Source organism: Ciconia boyciana, chromosome 2 (assembly GCF_034638445.1).
Source record: "Ciconia boyciana chromosome 2, ASM3463844v1, whole genome shotgun sequence".
Taxonomy (NCBI): Eukaryota; Metazoa; Chordata; class Aves; order Ciconiiformes; family Ciconiidae; genus Ciconia; species Ciconia boyciana.
The window spans coordinates 66,878,176-66,902,651 of record NC_132935.1 but is presented as its reverse complement, the minus strand read 5'-3'; the positions used below and the strand labels follow the sequence as shown (position 1 = coordinate 66,902,651).

Sequence of the window (24,476 nt, the reverse complement as noted above, 5' to 3'; positions counted from 1 at the left end):
TGAGGACTAACGTGCCTCTGTTCCCTCAGCCACCACCCACTTTCAAAGCCCCGTTCAACAATTTAATCTCGTGCCTGAAAGGGCCTTGATGCGCGAAACATGAACCGCTCCGTCGTGTTTCCACACGGAGGTTTCTGCTGGTAAAAGCCTGAACTGGGAAGGGGTTCATCTTAAAAAGACAACTAGTTTAAGACAACTTCAGTTACCAATATGGTGCATGCAAAAAATAGCAGCTTTTTTTTTTCCAGTTGATGCAAATGAGCACAAAATGTTTGCAAGCCTTAAAAGTTAGGTCGCACAATGTTGGCTCCAAAGCCGATACATCAGCACTTTGCTATTCTCAGCTTGTAAATGATCTCTTGTGTACAATACGTTCATGCTGGTGTGTGAAATGCAACTTATGTTTCCTACGTCTTGGGATGAATTAGCTGGAAGAGTTTGGATATTTCATACTAACACACTTTATCTGGACAGTCACCGAGCAGTCTGCAGGCAAAGGTGTGCAGCATGGCAGCGTTTCACTAAGCCAGAGGTATCGTGGGCTTTTTCTGAGGAGCCAGAACTACCCCAAGTCCTCAAAGCCATGAGGTTTGAAGCAAGCTGTGCCATGAGGAGCACAGTAAACTATTTGGTTCCCATGGGAATCAGTATAACAGTACCCTTTAGTAAAAGCAGTACTGGGAAAAAACATTATGGAAAGAAACTTGGTATCAGTAACAACCAGAGGAATCAAAGTCTGGATGGGTATAAAGAAAAGCATTACTAAAATGGTTATGTATTTGAAGAGTCCTCAAAACCAGGTATCTTGTTTCCACAGGGAGATGTGCTTGAGCACAGGGGAAAGGACATAGCATAGAAGTAAGACAGTGCACATTTTATTGCAGATAGGTCACATTTTCATCAATTAAATAAGGTAAAATGAGTAACTTCAGCCAGACAAATCCACTTATTCATAAAAGTAGTCTTATTTAAGGTGTAACAAAATTTTCCTGGTAAGATGGTCCGATTGACTGAAGCACATCCAGCTATTCATTTTTTTCACTGCACTAATAATCAGATTTTAGAAAAAAAAATGAAAACCTTTGGTAAAGTACAAACACAGTTTTAAGACGAACAGGATCAATGTTCTATTCTTACTGTGCTGGGAAAAATAAGTACAGCTCTAACTGCTGTGATACCTAGAAGAGGTTTAATTAGAGTAAGTGAAAGAGTTTTAAAATAAACTTTTAAAGCAAATCTAAAAGAAATAAACTAAGTTCAATGTCCCAAACATACTTAACAATGAGCAGAAGACTGGTTGTTCCACAGGTATTCTAAATTAGCAACAATGAATTAGTCAGCACATCCTTTGTCCAGCCATTACAGATTCCAAAATGGAATGTAATTTTTTCAAACCGAGACTTCTGAATTTTCATATCCATACAATATTTAAGAAATGTCTATTCCACCATATAAAAAAGCTTTAATATACTACAAAGTTAAAAACAAAAAGAAAATGACACAAGCTAAAAGTAGAAAAATACATTGTAAAACATTTATGTTTTGTTCCTTACACTGATCAAGATATAACAAAATATTTTAGATTAGACCACTTTCATAAATTCATGGCACTTTCAGAAGCAGACGGTTATTGACTCAACAGTCACTGGTTACCCACTAGCCAGCATCCAGTAAAGATGTCTGACCAAACATCCAGTATATTTTAAGTTTCTAGAAATCCTGCGTAGACATTAAGCTTTATGATTACTAGAGGAGTCCAAAAATAACAGAACTATTCTGAGTTAGGTTTGACAGTCAGTCAGCACCCCTCCTCAGTCAATCTTTTGTAAGGAAAGACCTTGTAGATTTAGGTTGCCCCAAATGTACAGCAAGGACCTGTGTCAGCTCTGAGGTGAAGGGGGCAGTCCTAGCACACACTTCCACTTCTGCTGCCTTCTCGCTTGCATCCCTAAAATCCACATGAACCATGATATTGAAAAAACAGAGATGATGGGGGGAAAAAAAAAATTTTAAAAAGAGGTATTATCTAATAAATATCGAAAAATAATACATTTACACATAATGGTGCTGAACCTAGTTTTAAGCCCGTATTGTCATGTTTTCCTTTCCCCATGCAGCACACGTCTGTGCTGCAGGCAGGCCTGCTGCTCACCAGCGGGTGGTGCTGATCTCACAGCAATGACAGCAACGTCCTCCAACATCGCCTCCTTAGGCTTTTTAAAAAAAACCAACCAACCAACCAAGCAAAAATATATATATCTATCGTTTCTTTTGGAAAATGTATTTGCAGCATCTCCCTAACGTTGTTACCACCAGAGTAGGAAACTGCTACTTCTATAGAGCTTGTCTGGATTAGACAAGGTTGCAAATATGGTGTAAACAAGTTAGTGGAAAGTCTGTATGTAACGGTAGAAGATCGGATGGCTATTAAGAAGCGCTCTCTTTAAACTGGTATTAGATGAAAACCAGATTCCACTTCAAATAGACATGTCTGTTACTATTAAAATCTAATTAATATACATGCATGTATAAATACATCCACCCATGCATTCAAACCCAAGTATGTAGCACTGCCATTGGTAGCCTATAAGACTGCTCAGATTTATACCAACTAAAACAAATTTATGTTCTCACTTTAGGGCTGGGACATAAACCAGGTTTTACACTCTGGCTTTCTCCTGACAAATTTTGCACTGCATGACAGTTTTATGTCTAACTCTAGATGCCACATTTCCTAGAAAGCAACAATTTTCTGCACCCGTGAGGTCTATGAGAATATCAGCTCTCTGTTTTGTGCATAACATTACAAGAGTCAATTGTCCCAATTGGCACTTAAGACTGAAAGGAGAGTTGCGGGAATTGCTACTAAAGTGTAATGACTGTTCCATCCTCCTCGATACCTCCTCTGGGGATAACCAGACTGTGTCGGGGATCAGTTTTTAAGGAACTGAGTAATTTGTGGATGTTGCCGTTGCTTTCTCGGCCAGAGTTGTTGTTGAGCACCAGGTCCCTTTGAAGTCTGTGGCTAAGGCTGCTGCCATTGATTCGAGAGAGGCTACTGGAAGTAAGGCTGTGCAGTTTAGGAATGTGCTGTGGCTCCAGACCGCCCTCGATGACAATGTCAGCCTCTTCATCACTCTCCATTTCATCAGGGTGGAAGTTCTGCAGCACATGGGATGTAGGCAAGCTATGGTGACTAGCAGTGCTGTCTGTAGACTGGCCAGAGCTACCAGACATCCTACTGCTTCGAATAATATTGTTCCTCTGGTTTGCTGGCTTGACCGTGATAATAAGATTATGGCTGTTGGCAATCATCATGTCTGTGACTTGGTCGAGAGTCTTTCCTGCTACTTCAATGCCATTAACTTCCAGGACTTCATCATTCACAGCCAGCAAGCCTGTGCTCTCTGCTAAGCCTCCAGGAACCATACGAGAGATGAAGATACCGGGTACTTTTTCTAGTCCATGAGGAGTAACCCTTACACTGGTGCCATCGCGAATGTAGAATCCTAAGGGTTTCTCACACCCATGTCGATACAGCCTCACTCTCCTGTGTGTTTCAGGAAGAATGTCCACATCGATTATGGAAGACACTGGTCTAAAATCATGAGGCATGCTAATGTTAATGTGGGGACGCCGGCGGAGGTTGTCATTGCGGAGTGTCACCAGAGCCTTCTTCTTCCTCGATAGTGTGTTGGTCCCAAAATTACTGTAGTCCACTTCATCTGAAAGAGAAACAGTACCAATGTATGAATCAAACAGAATAATTCAATCTACAGGGCATTTTCCTCTTAAATCTGGTTCAGTAAAGCCATACTCCTAACAATATGGAAAAAGTCAAATGAATTCTTCTGCTTACTCTAACTGTTGTTTCATTTTATGTCCATCAGCACATCGTTCAGAATAAATGAGTTGTTTTCAATGACTACCCATTTCTTCCATATTTTGAGGGAAAAAGACATGTGATTCTCAACTCCTGTTGTCAGCTGTGCAGAATGCAATTACTTGCAGCTGCAGGCCCGATATACCATCTTAGATGTGAGACCGTATTTTCAGAGTTGAATTGTAATTTTTACACATACATCTCAAGTGGGCAAGGAGTGTATACACATTCCTAACCTAATAGTCTGAGTCGGGGAGTATTTTAATATCCAATACATAGCCTTAACTGATAGCAGACCTTAGGTACAAACATGAAAGCAGGGTGTGAGAGAGTAGCTGGATACGTGTTTTTAGCCCAGCCTTTTTTAGTAAGGAATTTATGTTAATATGCATCTCTCAGTACAGCATTTTTCTCTATGGAATATTTTACTTCATTTCAGCTGAATCTGACAGCAATAAAAAGTGCTAAAAGCACTAAGTACCAAAAAAGTTCTGTGTAAGCAAGCGGTCCGGTAGAAAGAGAGGCAGGGAGATAGAAACTGCTCTGCTGCTTAGTCCATATGCTAAGGATCACAGAACAGACACAGACTCACACACGCATTCCTGCCCTTGAGAGGAAGATCCATAGGAAAGCAGCCTTTGTAGGGTCTACTGATTAAGGAATGGTTTAAATATTTCTGTCTCTGTAGTGGTATCTCAAAGGCATGTGGAAAGTGATCAACTTTAAATCAGCCAAGTAATATGACAAGTTATTCCATATAAAAAGCTCATGTTGTGCTTTGCATAAAAAAAATACTTAGTCATGAAGTTGTTAATGTACCAAATGCGTCACTGCATTTCACATTAAAAATACTGTGCATATTTTAAACATGAAGCATGCACTAGCTGGAAAATTATTTCACCGGGAGTTTAAGCATGCTAACACTTTTCAGATAAACTAACAGACTATCAGTTTATTCTACTGTTGAAGATGAGCAGTAAAATACAATAGTACAATTATAGAACTGCCACTAAGAAAACTTTCTCTCTGACAAATTAACCCTGCATAGTAATGTTTGAGGAAGTAAGACAATACCTCTACCTGACAAATGCTGGGAAAAAAAATGTGTTGGTAAAAACAAGCTTGTAATTACGTTTTTATTTCTTGCAAGGTCTCATTTTCAAGTCAGCTTTCAAGGCATATTATTGGCAGACTTCAATTAAGTGACATTAAGTTACATAACTCAAAGGACACTAAGAGAAGTGCTAAGCAGCAACCTGATCTAACTGAGCCTGCTTGGAGCAGGGTGCTGGATTAGCTGGCCTCCAGAGGTCCCTTCCAGCCTAAATTATTCTGTGATCTTACACAGTCCCCTGGGCTGGAAAAAATCATTTGAATACTTCAGAAAGACTACTTCTGCATTCCCCTATAAGTTATTTACACTGGCTATACTAACACTGAGGACATCACAAGGCATCTAGAAGGTCATCCTGAAGGAAAAGCTGCTGTGAAATAAAGCTACTCCTTGGACAAGTTTGTCGTGTTCAACTTCACAGTTGCCTCTTGTCTCTCCTCCCACGCTGTTCAGAGCTGTACCAACTCCACAGGCGCTACTGTCTTATTTAGACTGGTGAGGCACAGGACTGGAAGTCCTTAAAATCATCCAAACACAAGAAGCTCCCAACTGGTTCCTGGAAGCATATTCACAGCCAAGACAGTGACTGTGTGGAGACGGACCTTCTCAAGTCCACCTGGTGAGCAGAGTCAGTGCAGTGTTTACTCTTTTGAATGCACAAGCCACCTGTGGCAGCCAAAGCCAGGTATTATTCCTTCTCTTTCATCAACAGGATCACCATCATCTACGTTCACCTAGACTAAGTTTTGATGGATGATTTTGAAAGTTGGCAACAAATATTTTTTCCTTGTAAAGTATGGGTCCACAAGAGATGTCTTTTATCACCACAGTCTCAAACACTGCGCCCTGCTTACCCTCACAATTCACTGATAAATTTCTGTGACAGTCCTATGAAAGCAACTTGGGGATTCAAGTTTAGAATCAAAATTCTTCCTCACTTGAAACATAGCGCTGTAGAATAGTAGAACTGTACCTTAAAGCCCAAGACAACCTTTATCCCAAAATTTAAGTTTAAGATGGCAATTAAAATTACATGTGGGTTTATGCATTTAAGACTGTCTCTTGTAGTACTGGCAAACCAAACTCAAAACAAAACCTGCATCCCTTAAAGACTCAGAAAATTAGCTTGGCAAGTGCAGTTTATTGCACTGCAGGTAAAATGAAACACGTGCCCTAGTTATCCATCTATTCCCCGAAAGCTGTTCCCTGAAACCCAGGTAACTGTTCTCTCCCTCTCTCTCTATGCTAGTGTATTAATACTGAATTACTTTAAAGCAGACTTGCAAAAGCTTTACCAAATAATTCACCTGGGAAGATTCGTTGACAACACTGTTTTCTTCCCCTTAAATTAACAACAACCCAAAGAGTTAATTCTCACAACCTGGAAGTTTGTGATGATCAGGTAGTAATGTGACAGGAGAAGTACAATGGTCCTCCTGACACACATAGGTCATTTCTGAAGCAGCTTCCTTTGGCTGAACAACCACCAGGGCAATGGCACAGAAGAAGTGGTTGTTTTGTGCCTGTGACCTCCTCACCTGCGCTCAGCTCACTAATCTGTCTCCCCAGATGATTGCCAGCATTCCTAACCTCTGAGCAGCTTCAAAACAACCACCTCCTTTAATAACAAAAAGCCCAGCTTACCACAAAAATGCTATCTTTTTCCTCCAAACATGAACCAGGCAGAAGCAGGGATTACATTACAAGTGATAGAGGCTATTTTCAGTGTTGGACCACTAACCATTCTTGGATTTAGTACTGCAGGGCTGGAGCACGTTAAAAAATGAAATCCGTGTCCTGTTGATGACTGGATTTTTGTTTGTTTTTTTTTTTTTTTTTTAAAAGAGTGTCAGGCATTAGTTTCCAACTCTGACCCTAAAAAGGATTACATATGAGAGGATGAAGTCTCAATTTTAACAGGTGAAACTGTGAAAACCTATTACAGGTTGGAGAAATGAGAGCTAATTTGGAGAGCTTCTACAAAAAAAATAACAATTAACTCAATTTTCTAGAAAAAGTTGAAGTACAGAATATATGCTCCTTGACAATACAGGGATTATTACATTATTTGTATTCAAGATGACCTGCTCACTAGCAGTTACGCTTGCTTGGGACTTCACCTTAAAATAAAAAATTAAAGAAAAGAAACAAACCCAGAACAAAACATCCACATACACACCCCTGCTATTCAGAGCCACTACTGTTGCTGCAGGAATAAAGCAAAGTATTTCTACTGAAGTTTAACATCAGCTGTTGCTGTAGCAGCAGAAAGCCATCAATTCCTAGTGCAATAAAAAAAAAAAATTCTTTCCTCACAAGGGAACTGGGAGAAGTCAGCCAACATCACTCCCTTTTATCAGCTATGGGGTGGTCGAACAGTGGTGTATTGCCTATTTCCAGTAATATCCTGTTCAGCTGGCACATGTCAGACTGAAATGAAAACTGTATCATTGCATAATTTACGATGACACACTTTTAATGAAGGTCACTGACTTGTTCATAGGTTTTGAATTTCTCGCCACATAGGACGGCAAGCAGAAACGCCACTGTAGCTAATGGAACAGACCGTGCTTGATACTAGGTCTCGTGAAGACCAGTATATACCATATGGAACCAGACAGAGCTCGTTTTTCATGTTTCATTTGTTGCAATATCAAATTCTCCTTTTGCAGAGCAAAAAGTCTATAGAAAGCTGCATGCATAATGGCAGGAGAAGTGCCAGCAAGTGGCACATCTGAACAGTGCTTAAAGCCTCGTGTTTTACAGGGTGTCGTGTTTTCCTACGTCTTGGATGAGGCTGGAGTGAAATGTTACATGCAGGTGACAGAGGGAGAATTAGTCTTTTAGGTGCTGAATATGACCCCCATTTCTTAGAATGGGGCAGATTACATGGAGCATTTTCACGTACAAGATGTAGTGCTTTCAGACGAAGATGTACTATGAGCTGGACAGATAATCCTAAACTAAACTTTGGAAGACTTGGACCTGAATTTTACTTGTTCCCATAATTTGCTTCCTACTGAAAATACTGTTGCTGTAGAAAGAGGTGAACAAGAACATTAACCACAGTTGGAGAAGGAATCCTCAGCTTTCCAGTTCTGTCCTATGTGAAAACGCAACCCAAAACTACACAAAAAAACACCTCGAACTCGTCTGTAGGCACTAAATATTATTGCAACTCTTCTCCCCAAAAGCTTCAGTTTCGGTACATTTTAAGAAACATTTTGTTATCTGGCAATGAGTTACATAAAATCTTAAGTATTTTGGCTGCATCTTTTCTCTTAATATGTGCTTGGTTGGGTTGTTGTTTTTTGTTTGGGGTTTGTTTTTTTTTTTTTTTTGAGTTGTCACTACCCACTTACCCATGAGGACCTTTCTGTTAGAGAATCTCTTCATGCAGAGATGTACCTGTGCTCACTTTCTTGACAGCAGTGGTGGTGGTGGTTTTGTTTGTTTGTTGTTTTGTTTTTTGTTTTTTTTTATTTTTTAAACTGGAACTACCTCCACTTGTCCAGCAACAGTAAAACCCATTAAAGGAAGTTTTCAATTCCAAGCATGGGTATTTTACTATCAGATTATTTTTTAAACATGCGTACAAAGTTATAGATGGTAACATCTTTGAGGTACTCTTCAAACGATTCTGTAGTCAGCCTGTGACTTTACAGAATACATTATACCTTCCTAGTGGGCATCATGAATCCTATAGTTAAGTCACACAGTACATAACAGCAGAGCATACTTAAAGGGCTATTTATAAGGGAAAGAAAACTGCTTAGAGCATCTGGTTGTAGCCAAAAGAGTATTGTATTTCTTTAATTTACATGAAACAAGAAATTATAGACCTTCTGAAAAAACCACCAGGAGCACCACTCCCACTGCTTGGACAGCTGCTTTTCATAGGAACTGCCTGCCAGATGAAATACCAAAGCTTAGCCAGATAAGATTGTATAAACAAGCTGAATTCCACAGAGAAGCAGACTGCCAGGCTCCTATAGGAACAGTTCATTTCAGACTCTACGTTTTCAGTGTACATGCACTCATGGCTTATTATTTCCTCTGGGAACTGTGGAACATTAGTTGACAGCTCTGGAAAGTACTTCAAAGACAAAATTACTTCCACTAGGGAGAGCAGCACTTCAGGCAGCTTGGGAAGGAGGCCAATGAGTCATTAATAGTGAAGGGTAACCCCTCCATCCAACAGATCTCTATTACTGAGCATTCAAATTAGCAGCAGTCATAAAACCGTTTCAAGGGAACGTGTCATGTTTAACCCTTCTACCTTTCTGTGTCCAGCTACAAACACCGTCTGTGTTTGACACAAGTTGCATTCAGCATCTATTTTCTCAGAAAGATCAAAACCAGAAGCATTTGTGAAAGCAATCAGACAACAAATAAGCTGGCAGTCTCTCATTTGTGACCTGTAAGGCTGACCACATGCAAAGGGATTTAAGAGGAAACAGATATGAAGTGAACTATGGCTTCAGGGAGGTCCAGTGCCAGTATCACTCATCAAGGAGTATTTAATGGAGGGAAAAATAAGGTTATCTGAATGCTAACATTGCATTCTGTGTGTTACAGGAATATTAAAAAATCCAGCTATTGCTGCTGCCAGCAACCTCTGGGTGAACCAATCTGAAAAACACACAGTAGGTAAAGTAATTGGAGCTGCTATTCCACCAAAAGTCAAGTAACATATCCCAAAGTCAAGTAACATATCCCACACATGCACAGACGCGCACACTCACTCCTCTCTCTCCTTTAATATCACCGTATCACAAGGAACTGGACACAATCTCATCAACGTTTAGAAGACTACCTAAACGTTATAGTTAATTTGTGACATTCAACAGGGCTTTTGAAGCACAAACAAGATCAAAAGGGACAAGTTCAAATTAACAAGAGAGCACATTATCCTTGATATCCCTAATCTCAATCCTTCCGTTTCTAAAACAAATCTTGCTAAACACTTGTTTGTAGATGGTAAACTCAATGACATATTTTTGAGAAGAAATTCCACCAAATAACTGCACTAGAAAGAAAATCCTCCTACTCGAGTCTAGCCCCTACTAAACCTAGTAAACTCCAGTTTTACAAAAGGCAACCTTCCTTCTATAGTGATTCAGTATAAAAAAGATAAATTTGCCTTCCTGCTTAGGAAGTGTTCATTAGCAGGTTAGGATTAAAATCTGAGGAACACAAACATGTCTCTACTCCCAACATGTTTATAAACTCAAAATATCCTGCCCTCTTTCAAGAAAGTGAACGTTATTTTGTTCTTTGGTCTAGCGTGTTATAGCAAGCAAAACTGTAATTGCATTGGGCTCAGGCTCTCTTTACAGTGTCAGACATGCATAAGAGACATTTTTAGGCTGCTTGCCTTGAGGACGGAGACAACCCCCTGGGAATTTAGCCTGCGCTGCTGGTGTGGCCTCCTGCACTTCTCACTGCTTGTCATCAGAGGCCACTGTTCCCTTGCTGAACCTCTTCCCTTCTCGGCAGAAGGCCCTTTATTTTTGACTCGCTGCCCTGCTCCAAAGGAGCAGAAGCTGTTGCTCAACCTGCAGGTTTGCCCCATGAAACAAGTGAGGCTTTTGGAGGAGAAGGGTGCTACCAAATGTAAGCAAATGCTCAGGCCTGTAGCTCCCAAAGCTATCCTCAACCTCAGAAACATCCAAACCCAGCTCCTCAAACTAGCCCAAAAACCAGCTATGGAACTCCAAGTTTTAGAAGTGAAGTTGTGGATGGTGTTTACTAGGATTGTATTTACTAGGACTGTCAGGGTCTTCCTCCTCTAAGTTTCAGATGTGACTTCTTTTCTACTATAAAACATGACAGAAACAGCCCTTCTCCCCTTTTTTCCCTCCACAAACCACATTATGCCAAGGTTACGTTATTGAAGCATTGGAAGATTGTGGGTTTGAGCTTTTGCTTCATTGTTTTGGGTTTTTTTGTTGTTTCTTTGTTTTGGGTTTTGTTGTTGGTTGTTGGTTTTTTTTTTTTAAAGTATTACTTAATATTTCCCTTTTCCTGCAGGGGGCTAGGGGGAAGTTGGGGGAAGTCACGTTTCTCTTGTACATATCCATCAATCATATTGTGTTCATCCCAAGGTCGCAGGTGCTGCTATGGAGGCTTTATTGGTGAGTTGGTTTCCCAGGCTGGTCAGTGCTGAGCAAACACCCAGCAGCAGCAGTAATGGGTGGGTGATAGATGCAGAGAGTAATAACATCACCTGTAAGCAGCTCTTCTGCTGGCCAGAGCCTGACAAATCAAGCCTATTGCCATGCACCCAACAACTCCCAGCAGCAATCAAAAATTGTTTTCACACAGCTGATGGTATCAAAATGGGAGGGCTATCAATCCTTTTCAAAGATACTTAGGAAGAACCCTCCTCCCCACCCCAACCACCACCACTCTCCAACCTATAATTACCTGCAATCTCTTCAGCAAGTCATCATTATAAACTTTACAGGTTAAAGTTATTAAAAAGCAACCCTTTAATTATTTTATTTCACCCACTCCATTTTTGATTTGCAACAAGACACTCTTCTATTCACTCAGAAGATCAGGTAATTGAGGGGAGCACCATTTGCTCCCCATACAGGCACAAAGGGAATCTCTTATTTCCGAAAGTGTATGTGTACGTGTTACACAAAGCAAAACAAAATGAAGCAAAATGAGAGACCAAACTGTAACAACTCTTACTACACACTGCAGATACAGTAAAAAAAAAAAATCTTATGACACAAAAAAAGCAGTGGATTTTATCAAGTATTCTGCGAGTATTGAATGTAACTGTTTCCCAGCTGGCAGGAGAAAAATAGTTACTTTTTGCACAAGTCTAAAGTTTGGAAGATAAGAAAGGTAAACAGAGCTGAGATTGAACCAAAGAGCAGATTAGGAAAAATACCATTCTGTTTTTCACAGCTGCAATATTTGGAAAAAACATCACAAGTAATGAAAAGAACCAAATTCACCTCAGGATCATATTCATTCAGAATACAAATTTTATAATTCTGACAAGAAACAAAAATTTTTGTCTCACAGTAGTCTCAGAAGAAGCTGCAAACAAAGCTTGGAAAGGGAGCACAAAATAAAGATGGTGTATTTGTACTAGACTATTCACACAGCCGTAGGTCAAAGGAGAAGGTTTTGAAGAACTGCAGTACTGAACCCCGTCAGAACCATCATCCTATAGACCCTGATATTAAAACAGAGCCTTTTCCTCCTTTCAGAAGCAACTTTGTCAGCATCGAAGGCCATTTCAGGGCTCTGGCAACAGCCAGCAGAGGTGAGCCACGCTGGGAAGGCAGAACCCGTATTACCCATCTTACACAGCCTGTAGCTTGCCCAAGAGAAACTGAATCTAACCTGGTATTTCACGCTCCCTCCTGCTGCATACCCTCCTCTTCTCTGCTGGGTGCTCTCCTCCTCTACAGCCCAGAGCGATCCTCCCTCCCCAGCTAAAAGCAGAACTGATAGTAATCAAGAATTGTCTCAGTCTGTGTTGAGGTAACTGCTAATTGCGTTTCTGTAGCATGCAAGTCGTTTTTCTGTTTGGAAGGAAAAGATATCCCAGAGCTGGGAACACTAGCTTTGGATGAGGTATACCTGCAGACCTCCTGGGTGACTGTGGCTGAGCTACTAAATTCAGTGGGCTTTATCCCCTGCACCTCCTTATGATGCTTTGCTGCTTTCAAGAAAAATGCAGTATTGCCAGGACACGCGCATTAAAAGACTTAGGATATCTCACAACCATAGCAGTGGGGACATCCGATTCTTGCAAACATTAAATCTGTGAGATACAAGGGTACTACCAAGACAGACTGTCTTCTGTTCTGAAGTAATTCTCTCACACATTCTTTTACTGAGTGGTATCTTATTCATCGCAAGCTAGTTCAGACAGGCAAGCTAAGCAGTGCCTTTTCGCTTATACTTCTAAATTCCCAGGAAAAATAACAACAACAAAAAAATCCCCAAAGTGTGGAGAAGTTCATATGTAATGAAGATTTACATCTCAAAGAAATAAATGGCGGTCTCTTCCACACTCTTTACCCTGTATTGTTCTAAAAAGTCACTACCACAGCTTCTCAGAGAAAGATGTGTTCCTACGCAGTTAAAATTCTTCTAAGATGCGTTTTCTCTCTTCAAAAAAGAAAAAAAAAAAGATGCAATCATGTTTTTATAGCTTCACTGTTGTGGTGTGATAATACCACATACATCCTGCAACAGGGGGGAGGGAGAGAAAAACATTTACAGTGCTTTACAAAGCACTTTTCTGGTTCCTGCCTCCGAGCCAGCAGATTGTAAACAAAGTCCAGATTCTGCCTCTTATCACGGAATTAAAAAGGTTTCAAAACAAATGTGGCATAAGAAATTAATTACAACACTTGTCTTTCAAGTCGCGACCTCTGGGAGTCTCCCAAACTTTGCTGGCTGGAGTTAGATTAGTCACAAGACAAACACCCCTCCTGGGCCAGCGCTGCGCAGGGCTCCGCACAGCTGCACCCCCTCATCAGCTCCACGCAGCCGCTGCCCCGGATGCCCCGGCCCTTACAGCGCTGGCAGGCTCTCGCCTCCACCTGCGGCCTCCCGGATGCACCGTGATGCCCTCCTGGCTGGCGGGACAGGGGAGGTATGGGAATCCCACCCAGTTTATCTCCCGTGTCCTGGTGGGACAGGAACAGGCAGCACTGCCTTAGCGCAGACATGTTTTCCAGTCCCCTGCTCCCCAGGCTGGAGCAGGCCAGGGCGGGCAGGAGCAAGCCCGCAGGCGGGAGGAGAAGGAGCGGCACCAAGCCCTGGAAGAAGGGAGTTGGAGCCAGTCATCCTCTGCACCAAGGGAGTACGGCCGGTGCAACCCTGTGCTTCAAACGTGGGAATGACTGGATGGAAAAGGAGCGCCAAGAAACGAAGCAAAAATGAGGGCCCCTCAGGTTGCGGGGGACAAGGGAGGAGCAACCTCAAAGCGCTGCTAGTAAAAAGCAGAAGAGTTGCAAACATGTTTTATATAAATCTATTTAATGGTCTGTTTTTGAATGTGGAGGAGAAGCAAGGTCAAGAGCCCAATCTAACTATTACAATTCAAATTGCATCTGTAACACTTGACTTCCCCAAGTTTCCCCTCTGGCATCCTTCCCCCTTTGCGGGACAAGGCTGCCCACCTCACAGATGGAAATCATTGCTTCTTCTAGATATAAACAAGGCAAGCCAGGCAGCCCTTTCCTGACGACAGGTCGCGAAGTAGTAAAAGCTGCCTCCAGAGTGCAAAATAAGATTTTTTTTTTCTGATTAAACACAAGGGCAAAGGAAATACTACTTTTCTTGAGAGCTCAATTGCTCCTGCGGAGGCCCAGCCCTGTGCCAGGCAGTGCAGAGCAGATCTACCCGACCCCATCCCTAGCATGTGGGTGCTCCCAGCTGAACCCTGCTACTGGTGTACCCCCAGTCCCTGCCCACAGGCTAAGGAAGGGCTGAAAAAAGTCAGTCCAAGGAGGGCTGCCTGTCTGGGATTTGCCCCATGCACATCCTCCCTACAGAGCCAAGCACATGCTGGTCATCTCAGTGGAGGCAGAAGCTCCACAGTACACTTTTTTTTTTGCAGCACAACAGTGGATGTTTAAGGATTAAAACCATATTGCACAAGTTCTCAATCTGAAGTTTATCATCATCCCTGTCATCATCTCCCCCCGCCTCGTGTGGCACATTGCCACGTGGTACCCATAACCTCTGCTGTGATGGCAGCACTTACCCGGGCTATAGCACCATGTTACCATCTTGTTTCCTTAGCAGCCATAAGAGTGTGAAAAGCAAGTGGGTCAGATCGATGTCCCCACCCCTCTTCCTCAAAACAGAAACCAAGCCTTGCCTATTATACAGCTACCATGGCTTCTCCAGCTAAGAGCAAAATAAATTTGTTGCTTTTAATGTTTGACTAGCAACATCCTTTCCTGGCCATCACCAGAAAGCAAGAAGTACTTAACTGTCATCCTAGCTCTGTCAGTAAAAACTGCATGTCTTACTTAAAAGCAGCTTAAAGGATCATGGCGATTCTGGCAGAAGGATCAGCCATGTAGAGTTATTGGCTAAGTGATTTCCCTAACATGATTTTTATAATGCCGTATTTCTTTCTCCATCACTGGCTAAGGCTCTATACCCAACTGTGTAGACAAACTAAAGGCTGCAACCTGGGCAAACTTTGCACTTGAGGGGACTCTCCAAGAGCTGTAGACATTAGCAGAACCTGTGTACGTGAGTGGTCCAGCCCTCAGATGACCACTAAAATGGACTGTGAAGCTTCTCTTTTCCTAGAATATCAAGCACTGATCTGCAAGACTGAAAAAAACAAACAAGCAAAAAAAACCCCAAAATACACCACCAATGTTTACGCCACTTAAAAAACCTGGTTTCTTTCTTCAAAGAATTTTTGAGACACCCCATCATTATTTAAGTGTGGTAAACTAGTGGCTGGTGTACTTTTTCTTTAAAAAAGTGTTTCTTCCTATGAGCACATGATACAAACAAGGGAGTGGCAGGCAGGAAGTGATTATTCAGAAATTAAAGAATTAGATCAGGTTCCATGATATCAGAACAAAACATGACACATGGCAAGTGAAGCTGACATTTACTGGCTCAAATGTAAGAAAACTCTTTCTTTACATACTAAACCTAATTCAGGGCTCATGTAAGCATTGTGTCTCCTTAATGAACATCAGTGTTGGCAGCTGCAAACATCGGTATGCCTCCTGGGGAACACAAGCTACTCCATGTATTTCACCAGCAAAGTTATACCAAACACTGCAGTACAGACCTCCAGCTTCTACCCAAACAAGTTTTTCTGAATGAAAGCATAGCTCTGCCAGTAGTAGCAGCAAGTCTCTGATGGCACTGCTGCTCATGGTTTCACTGGCATGGCTACTCCAGAGGTGCTAAGCACAGACACTGCTCAAGTTCAGCCCTTGTCTAATAGCCATCTCCTGCCACTACGAACAGAGCAGAGGTTCCCAGTGTCACGCTTGGGTACAGCTGGTATTCCTGCCACTGGGAATTCCCTTCACGATCTCAGTTTTCCTGTTACACAGGAGATAACACTGAGTCATCACCGCATTTGCTTGTTAAGTGCCATTGTTGGGAGCGTAGGGGCAGACACATACCTGAAAGAACATACAGTATTCACAGCCTGATGCCTGCTCTGAGTGAAGTGCACAGACTATGCTGGGACATGGCTTTTCCTGTGCCTGGAAAAATTAAGTTGTGGCCAGACCACAGACACGCAACTCCTTGGTGTGTGCTGAATGATTTACTACCATTGTAAGTTCCAGAAAAGTCACCTTAAAAAAAAAAAAGCATCCCACACAAGAGGGCTAATTACATAAAGCACTTTTCATCTGTGGATCCCAAAGTGCTAAAAATAAAAATTTACTGTTCAAAAGAGACTAAGCTCCCATTAGAATGGTTAAGCTAAAGACCTGGAGAATACATCAGAGGTTACGCAAAGCCCAGCAGCTTCAAAGGAAGGAGGAGGGATTTGCATGGTTCAAAGGCAGGAAAGAACAGATGCAGTAGGTTAGGACTTCTTTTCATTCCACTGCATAGCTTGTTTCCAAGAATGCTTTCAACAGAAGCATCCTCCCAATACAAAAGGCAAGTGCTAGCTAAGCTGACTCGGACAAGCTTCGATACAAGCTGTGTCCCAGCCCAGAGACTGAACTGCTACCAGGAACCTCATCTCACCACTTACTTCTCGCCTCTAGTTGTGAGACCTTCCTCCACCTTCAGTCCCTCCCAGGGTACTACTGTGAGCAGCCAGCCCATGTCTTCACCCCCCGCCATGTGATACAAGAATGAATAAGACCCTTCTGCTTTCTTTAGACAAAAGCCCAGTGTTCCTTTTCCATGTCTTTCCTCACCTCATTCTCTTAAATTGCTAGACAGCATCAGGAATTGGCAAGACTTTTAATAATAAGATCAGGCAGTATTACTAAATCCATACTAAATTCCCACAACAGGAGCCAAATGGTGACCAAGACAAGAATTTTTATTTGATGATGCATCCTATCTTCAGAAAAAAAACAGTTCCAGGGACATGAAAAGTGAAGACATAGTTATATAAAACAAAAACACTGGCTCACAGGTTGATGTGATCAAGGTGTCTTCTTGCTAAGATGCTCTTGGGGGGGGATACTAACACTCAGCACTAAGGTGTGCTGTATTTTAACATGCACTTATTACCTAGCTAAAACACACCAGCTTACTCAAAGTCTACCAACTCCACAAAGTTTTGCAGCTGCAGCGTAGAGATCAACATTAAGAACCAACAACTCACTCTCGGGCCGAGGGGGGAAGAAGTTTGTGTTGTGCTTATGTTAAGCCTGACAGACAGGTTTAAAGGCAGCCAAGAACGGAAGTGCAGAACTTTTGTGTTCGGTACAGCACTCGGAGGCACAGCATCGACACAGGGCACCTTCTGCAGAAACTGAAAAGATTCGAGTGCTTCCTCCCATGCTGAGGGACAGATAGAGCATCAAGGAGACAGGTTAAACAGGTTTCAAAGTTAACACCACCTGCCCTTGGCTTAGCAGCTAACACCACATTAATCCAGGGAGCTGCAGCGAGGAAAAAAATAAAATAAAATAGAGAGGTAGGAAAATTTTTTCTGGGCTTCTTTTCCCTTTACCTATCCAGATCATATTTATCTGCTCAGCTCCAGTTTTTCCTTCTGGGTGGATGCAGTTTAACACCCAGATCACTGCGCTAAGACTCTACACAAGACAGCTCATCTTGGCTTTGTCTGTATCCGTTCTCTTCACACAAGTCAGGCCTTTGACCATAGCAAGTCAAATTATAGGTTAGTTGAAAGGAAACACCTTGAACCCTTAGTCTCCACCTTTTAAAGACAGATACAGTACTGAAAGTTTAAGAAAGAAAATGAGGAAAAAGAAAAAGGCTGTGGCTATGAATCACCTGCTTGTCTGGGCAAGAAAGAAATCTGGAAAATCCTGATCCTAAGAGTACCTGAAGTATACTGAAAGAGTGATGAGGCATTCAAGACCAGCTAGGCTTTATGGATATCAAAAAGCCAGTCAATGGAAGGGAGAGTCTCATTTGTAACACACATGTCTCCTGGGAAAGCACCACCATCCTGTTTGGTTTTATGCCTCTCATGTCACATCAGTCAAAGGCCAACATAAAGTTAACATGCCAGATTTCACATCAGCTGCTTGCCCAAACAACTGGGGAAACTGTTTTAGCTGAGCTCTGCTCTTTTGCTTGCTTCAGATTGTTGCGTTAATTAAAAAGCCTTGCTCTTGTGTTACACAGCCCACAGGATGCGAGGAGGAGATTCCTAGCTTTATAATCATGTTAGTCAATAGCTCCCAGCGCTCTCACCGCTGCTATGCACAGAGCCAGCATTGCGCTGTCGGTTTGACAGGCTGTGGGAGGATGCTGCGTAGGAGACTCGTCATGTTATGCAGAGTCAGCCCGAGCTCCTTCACAATAGAAGCTTTCTGCAGAAGAGCAACATAAAAACCTCCCTAAAACTACAGGACCATGTGAGCAAATTTCCCAAACAGAGAACCAGCCCTGCGAAAAATTCACTTGATAAACAAAATGCAGTTGCTAGCTGGCGACTTACTGGATACGGATGTGTCATCTTTGGGCTCACCCAACCCCTAACCTAACAAGTAAAAAATATTACTATTGTCACCTCCAAGCTTAGACTTAAGAATTTCCATCTTGGAAGCGCTACAAGAAGTGAGTCACTCTATATACCTTGGCAGTGATTTGCAAGCCAACAGGGAATATCCAGAAGGAAATAATGTCACCAATTGGTGAGGCAGCAGCTATGTTTACCAGCTTAAACAAGTTTGTGTCTCAGTACCTCTAGTTAAGTATGGCCAACAGCAAATCTCCAATTCACAAGTCGTAAAACTTCCAATTCAGAAGTCATTTGCAACTTAATATGCCTGCAAATTAGGTATCTTTAAAAGTTATCCCAATAGCTGAAGAAAAATACTAGATAGAAGTATCACACAAAGTGCTGAGTTCTTTTGAATACCTGTATTGCCCTTGCCTGATCTCTGCAAGGTCTTTAGCAGAGAGGTTTGGACACTGGAGATGCAGGGAGGCCAGAGCAGCTGCCACCCTGCGCTCTCTCTGGGCAGCGGGAGGAAAGTGGGGAAGCGCCGGCCGAAGCCTTCACAAACGGGAGCCAGGCGTGGTGGCACAGGGCACCCACGGGGACAGTGAACAGAGACACTTGGCATAGACAGGAACAGGGTGGGGAGCCACCAGCCTGAGCGACTTTGACAGCCTGAGGAAGATTTAGCTTTCTGAAGCTAAAGCCGAGGGTTGTCAAGAAACTGCAAGGTGTGAACAAGCTAGTTGGGGGGGGGGGGGGGGGGAGGCGGGAGACAAACGAAAAACCCACCCAGACCCATTCTGTACTGGTCAAACTAAGTTTTGAGGGAGATACCAATAAATGAGACAGTGAATAATAAGAGGACTGCTTATGTGTCAAATGAGATGCTTAATACTGTACAAGATGACAACTATTCACTAGCTAAATCTAAGAATAAACTGAGGAATTAAGGGCTCTCAACACTTTTTTTTGTTTATGTTATGTTTACTACATAACCTCTAGCAATTTACATATTTGTTACCTGTGAGCAGTCCATGAGCAGTGCTAAAGGCACATGGCAGTGCAATCACGGAAGTCTTCCTTACTTCACTGCAAATAAGCTCTTTATGTGGCTTACTCACATTTTGAGCTAAAAGTTTACTTTTCAGAAGGGCTAATGGAGACGCATCAGCTTCACCTTTGAAACAGACAGTAAGGGGACCAGCACAGAGCCAGGCTTACAGCATGGTAAAGCTAAGACAAATGTCAGACCAAAGGCTGGCTAAGAAGCCGTGAGAATACCACCAAGCAGTCACTTGAGAGAAAGTACATTAATTGAGCAGGGTCCTTAAGCTGGTTTTCCTCTGTCTACTTCTAACAGCTCTATTATCCACAGAGGATTTATTCTTTCCAGAGTATGCCAACTGCCTTCATTACCAGAATTGCTTTATAAACAGTAAAAGCTGGACATCTGTATAAGCAAGGATCACATGCAACAACTGCATGTTTTCAAACAAGCGACTTGCAAAAAATGAGGACACAAATCCCTTCTACTATATGGATTCATAAAGTGGGAGACATATCTTGTCAACTTCTTCCCATCCTAAGAAGTCTGTCATCAGATAGTTTTAACACTACACAAATATCCTTTCTAGCCTTTTTATTTGTGCATATGATTGCAAGTCTTTAGGGTGCTTTAATTAAGGCCTCAAATGGAAGAAAGTAACTGTGAGCACATACTCTTTCTTATTCTCCTCTGGAATTTATAGATGCCTTAAGTAGGCAATAAAATAAGGGAGAACGGTTTGACTAACTTGCTTCAATCCTCAGGTTTTATCTCCTTCACAGTGTACAGTCTGTGCCCTATCAGCTGCCAGCAGGTAAGAGGCAGAAGCAAAAGTGGCGTATATTTTTAACACTGCAACCCCAAAACCACAAAATAAAAAGCCTTGCAAGAGCCTCATTTTCTTTTAATAAAATACTAGGTCTCTGCTGCCCACTTGGTAGGGCACTTTAAACATCCTTATTTTCTAAGCAGACAGAAACTGTGTCTTTGCAACCACAAGGCATCATTACAAGACCTGTGTTCATTTGTTCTCATGAGGAAACAGCTTTCTGAAATTTGCTTTATAATTCCCAGTTTTGAGGTATCAGTGCATGGGGCAGCACACAGAAAATGTCCCTAACTGGCATTTGCAGTTATTGCAGACTGTACTAGTTGCTCATGCAGATATTACAGCTGTCAGCACACACATATCACCAACCACAATTATTTGCAGACTCTTCAAAAAAAGCCTGCCCTTGTGTTCTCACTACACCTATTTGAAGAAATCGCATGCGTTACAATGGAGATAAATGGATTTAAGTGATCATCTTGCTAAAGCATTTACAGTAGAAGTAACTTGTAAAGTTTGAGAACTTGGTGTAGGCAAAACGTTTGCACAGCAAGTTCTCTTTAGATGACTAAGCTGCCACTGAAACGGGCTGAAACTGTGAACCACAATTCCTCTCACAGGGGGCTTTGCCAGCTCTGCTGCCTACTGCCAGTTTTCACCAGCTCAGTAGCAGCTGCCACCACCTGACAAACCACTTCCAAATTCAACATCTGTATCGAGCCTCAGTCTAGAGGCAAGGTAAGGCAGCCAAGCACAGCAAGAAAGTTCAGACTTCTTGCACTGTGGAGTACAATGAGGCAGAATGAAGGAGGAGAAGTTCTTTTGTTTCTATGAATTTACACAAGATCAATACTGATAATTTCTCTCAATTGCTGTAGTAGGAAAGGCCACATTAAAAAAAAAGGAAGAAAGATGACTGGATCGGGCTTCTTCCCTCCTCCAACATTTTTATTTTCCCCTCTTCAAATCTCTAATGGAGCATGAAAGCTGTTGCTCTGTCCTATCTGCTGTCACTCTCTGCACCAGCAACACAGCCAAGAGATTGTAGCTCTAAAATTTACAGACTGTGTTACAACCTGTCAGCACCTCTGATGTAAAAAATATGCTGGATCGCACCCTTCAAATAATTTCCATCAGAGGAAGTCATGCTGTCAGTGGGGTGGAGAAAATGGAGGAATTCCTGTTTACTGTTAGACTCAAAAACTTACTTGGGAGGGGACTTCCAATTAAAAGCTAACACCTGAAATACCACACTGATTTGCATATCATTAACACATATGTTTATCTAGAAGACCAGCCTAAAGTTTGTTGATGAAGAATCAGTGCAGAAGGTGGGCAGCAACTAAGGTAAGAGGAATGGGACATGCAGGAAAACATTGCTCAATGCTTGTTTAGGGTAGGAAGTGATACCAGAAGAGAGACGTGGTCCTGTTCTCTGAGAGGACACCCGTGCAGAAAGGTGTATGCTATGTCACATTATTGCACTCCCAAGTGTCACTGTCAGGGCTCAAACTGCTATACAGATTCTGACACTGACCTGCCAAGGATGCAGAGACTTCAACTTACAAAAGCTATAAGCTGTCATTTTATTTTAGGACAGGCTTGATTTTGCGATGTTCTACATTTTAGACATGCTATATTACTCTTACAGGTCCCCTGTCCTTCCAGTTAAATCATGAGGTGTTAGCTGGATGTTGGCTCACTAAGAGGTACCTTGGACTTGCAACTCAAACCTGATCATATACAAATGTAGGCAAAGAGTCACTACAGTTTCCAAGCGCAAGAGTCAAACAGCGTTGGCAAAGCTGGGACTGCCACCACAACGAGAACATACCTAACATCCCACAGCATGCATGAGTGGCTTCCACATGCTCCAGCCAGGGCTGAGCACAGCTCCGTCCTACTGTCAGCCAAGTAATCACTGCAGAAGGGGAAGCAGACACACTGTGGGTCTTCTCATGAGCACTCCCATCCCCAAATAAAAGCCAGATTTCTACCCAGTGCTGGGAGAGATGAATGTACCTGCTCAGACTGTCACCGCACCTCTCACGAGCAAGGGCAGCAAGACCCTCAGAACAGTAATTGGCTTATTACAGAGCTGTAACACACACAGCACACTTGAATTCTGGTTATTCACGGACAACCGATTCATACTGATAGCGCACCTTCGCCAAACCCACCCAACAGGCTCAGTTTGCACCCTCCAATGCTGCCAGCTTCCCATGGACATACCTGATCTTTGCTAACTAAACTCCACCCTCTGCTCTTTCAACCTGACAAGCGACTAGGTCGTCCAGGATGCTCCAGGCTGATAAGCAAACTCCTTTTGATTACTGCTGATTGTATTAACACAAGCAGCACTTCGGCAGCTGGCTCCACACAACACAGAAAGGTTGAGGGGAAAAAAAAACAACACACACACACAAACCAAAAACCACCACCAATAAAAAGACAGGGCCATTGATAGGTGAACCACCCAAAGCAGCAAATAATTTGCCAGCTATCGGCCTGGTTCACTCTGCTCATGCAGCAACCCCTTCTGTCTAGTCTCTCCTGACAGAGATCTTCAGGGCAGGGACTGTATCCACATTTTTGGTACATTGAGTCTTCAAATTCTAAACACAACACTGAGATCGTTCAAGCTTGTGGAAGAGAGAATGCTTGCAAAGACAGCACTGGTTTGTAAACAATCTTCAAAATTTTCCTGTAAAAAGAATGCAATATTTTTCTCATATATATATATAAAATATATGTATTTTCATGTTCATACATACATATGAACGTGCATTTCACAATTTTCAATCACGCCTTTTCATTTGCTTTGGCCCACTGCTGTCTGGAAGACAGCCACACTATATCAAATGTTTCATGGTTTCCAAATCTAGGCAGAACAGGCCTAAAGACAATCTGGATTTAATTCAAAAAGCAACTTTGCCTCGACTGAACTTTATTGATGATTCTGCTTATGAAAAGGCAACCTAAGAGAAGGGAAAGCCCACCTCAGCTTTATGTTCCACTTTGACCGCAGAGAGACTTTCAGTGTGAAAGCTTTACCCCGTTTTCTACCACCAAGGGCAGAAAAGCAGTATGGAAAACACACTTGAGAGGCAGTAGGAAAGAAGTATCTGTTAAGTTCCAAAGAAGGGCTAAAAACAGACACGTGAGTTACAAGGACCACATCCAGTCCACTGGTAGTTTTGCTGAAAGGACAGATTCTATCCATGAGCAATTCCAGCATGCACCTCCATGCCTCGCGCTACAAGTTCAGGTCTCGGACCAAAAACTTTACACACCTGCTGTACCCAAGCTTGAATTTGGGCAGGCTTCTTGTCCATTCTTCCATCTAGCTTTTGTAGCTAATTCAGTCAGTCCCTAACTCTACCTTCTCAGGCTGCAGTAGGCCGTGCAATGGCATGACCCTAGCTTGATCTCAGGATTGCTACAGCAAGCCAAACCCACTGCTGTATCTTTCTCCAGTTAGGATAGTGGTTTTTGTGGCCAGGTAAAAGCACTTCCTCCTTGACAACCTCCGAGCAATTGGGAGGAAGTCACTGCTAGTTCCTGCAGGTCACTGACTTATGGCTTTTAGCCTCTCCCTGTGGGAGTCTAGAGGTTTGGGATTCATCAGGTTAATGAAATAGCAGTAATGCTGCCAGCAGTTCCACAGACCAGTATTAACAAAACTCTTTTCACCTCAACCTCTTCTTGACTGTGGGATATCAAATGCATTAACTGGTTCTTCTTTTCAGCTCTCCTAGCTAAACAAGGAGAAGTTTCCAGGCCAAGTCAATTCAGCCAGCCCTCTCTCAAAATTACTACCATAAAGTCCCCACTTCATTGTCCTCCTGCTCCCTTCCTAAGAAGTTCCTGGGATGACAAAAAAAAGAGTCACAAATATTCTGGGAGTACAGGATTATTTCATGCAGTTTATGTACAAGTTATAGCAGAAGGCTACCAATTCAGGAC

At 42.4% G+C, this 24,476-nt stretch overlaps 1 protein-coding gene across 1 annotated transcript in view; it reads right to left on the bottom strand.

The window, feature by feature from the left end:
- Positions 1 to 846: 846 nt before the first annotated feature.
- PARD6G (par-6 family cell polarity regulator gamma) overlaps positions 847 to 24,476 on the bottom strand; it is a 68,961-nt gene continuing 45,331 nt past the window's right edge. The window contains exon 3 of the mRNA XM_072852867.1: positions 847 to 3,725. Coding sequence (XP_072708968.1) covers positions 2,866 to 3,725 — 860 coding nt within the window. The 3' untranslated portion in view covers positions 847 to 2,865. The remainder of the gene's footprint in view (positions 3,726 to 24,476) is intronic.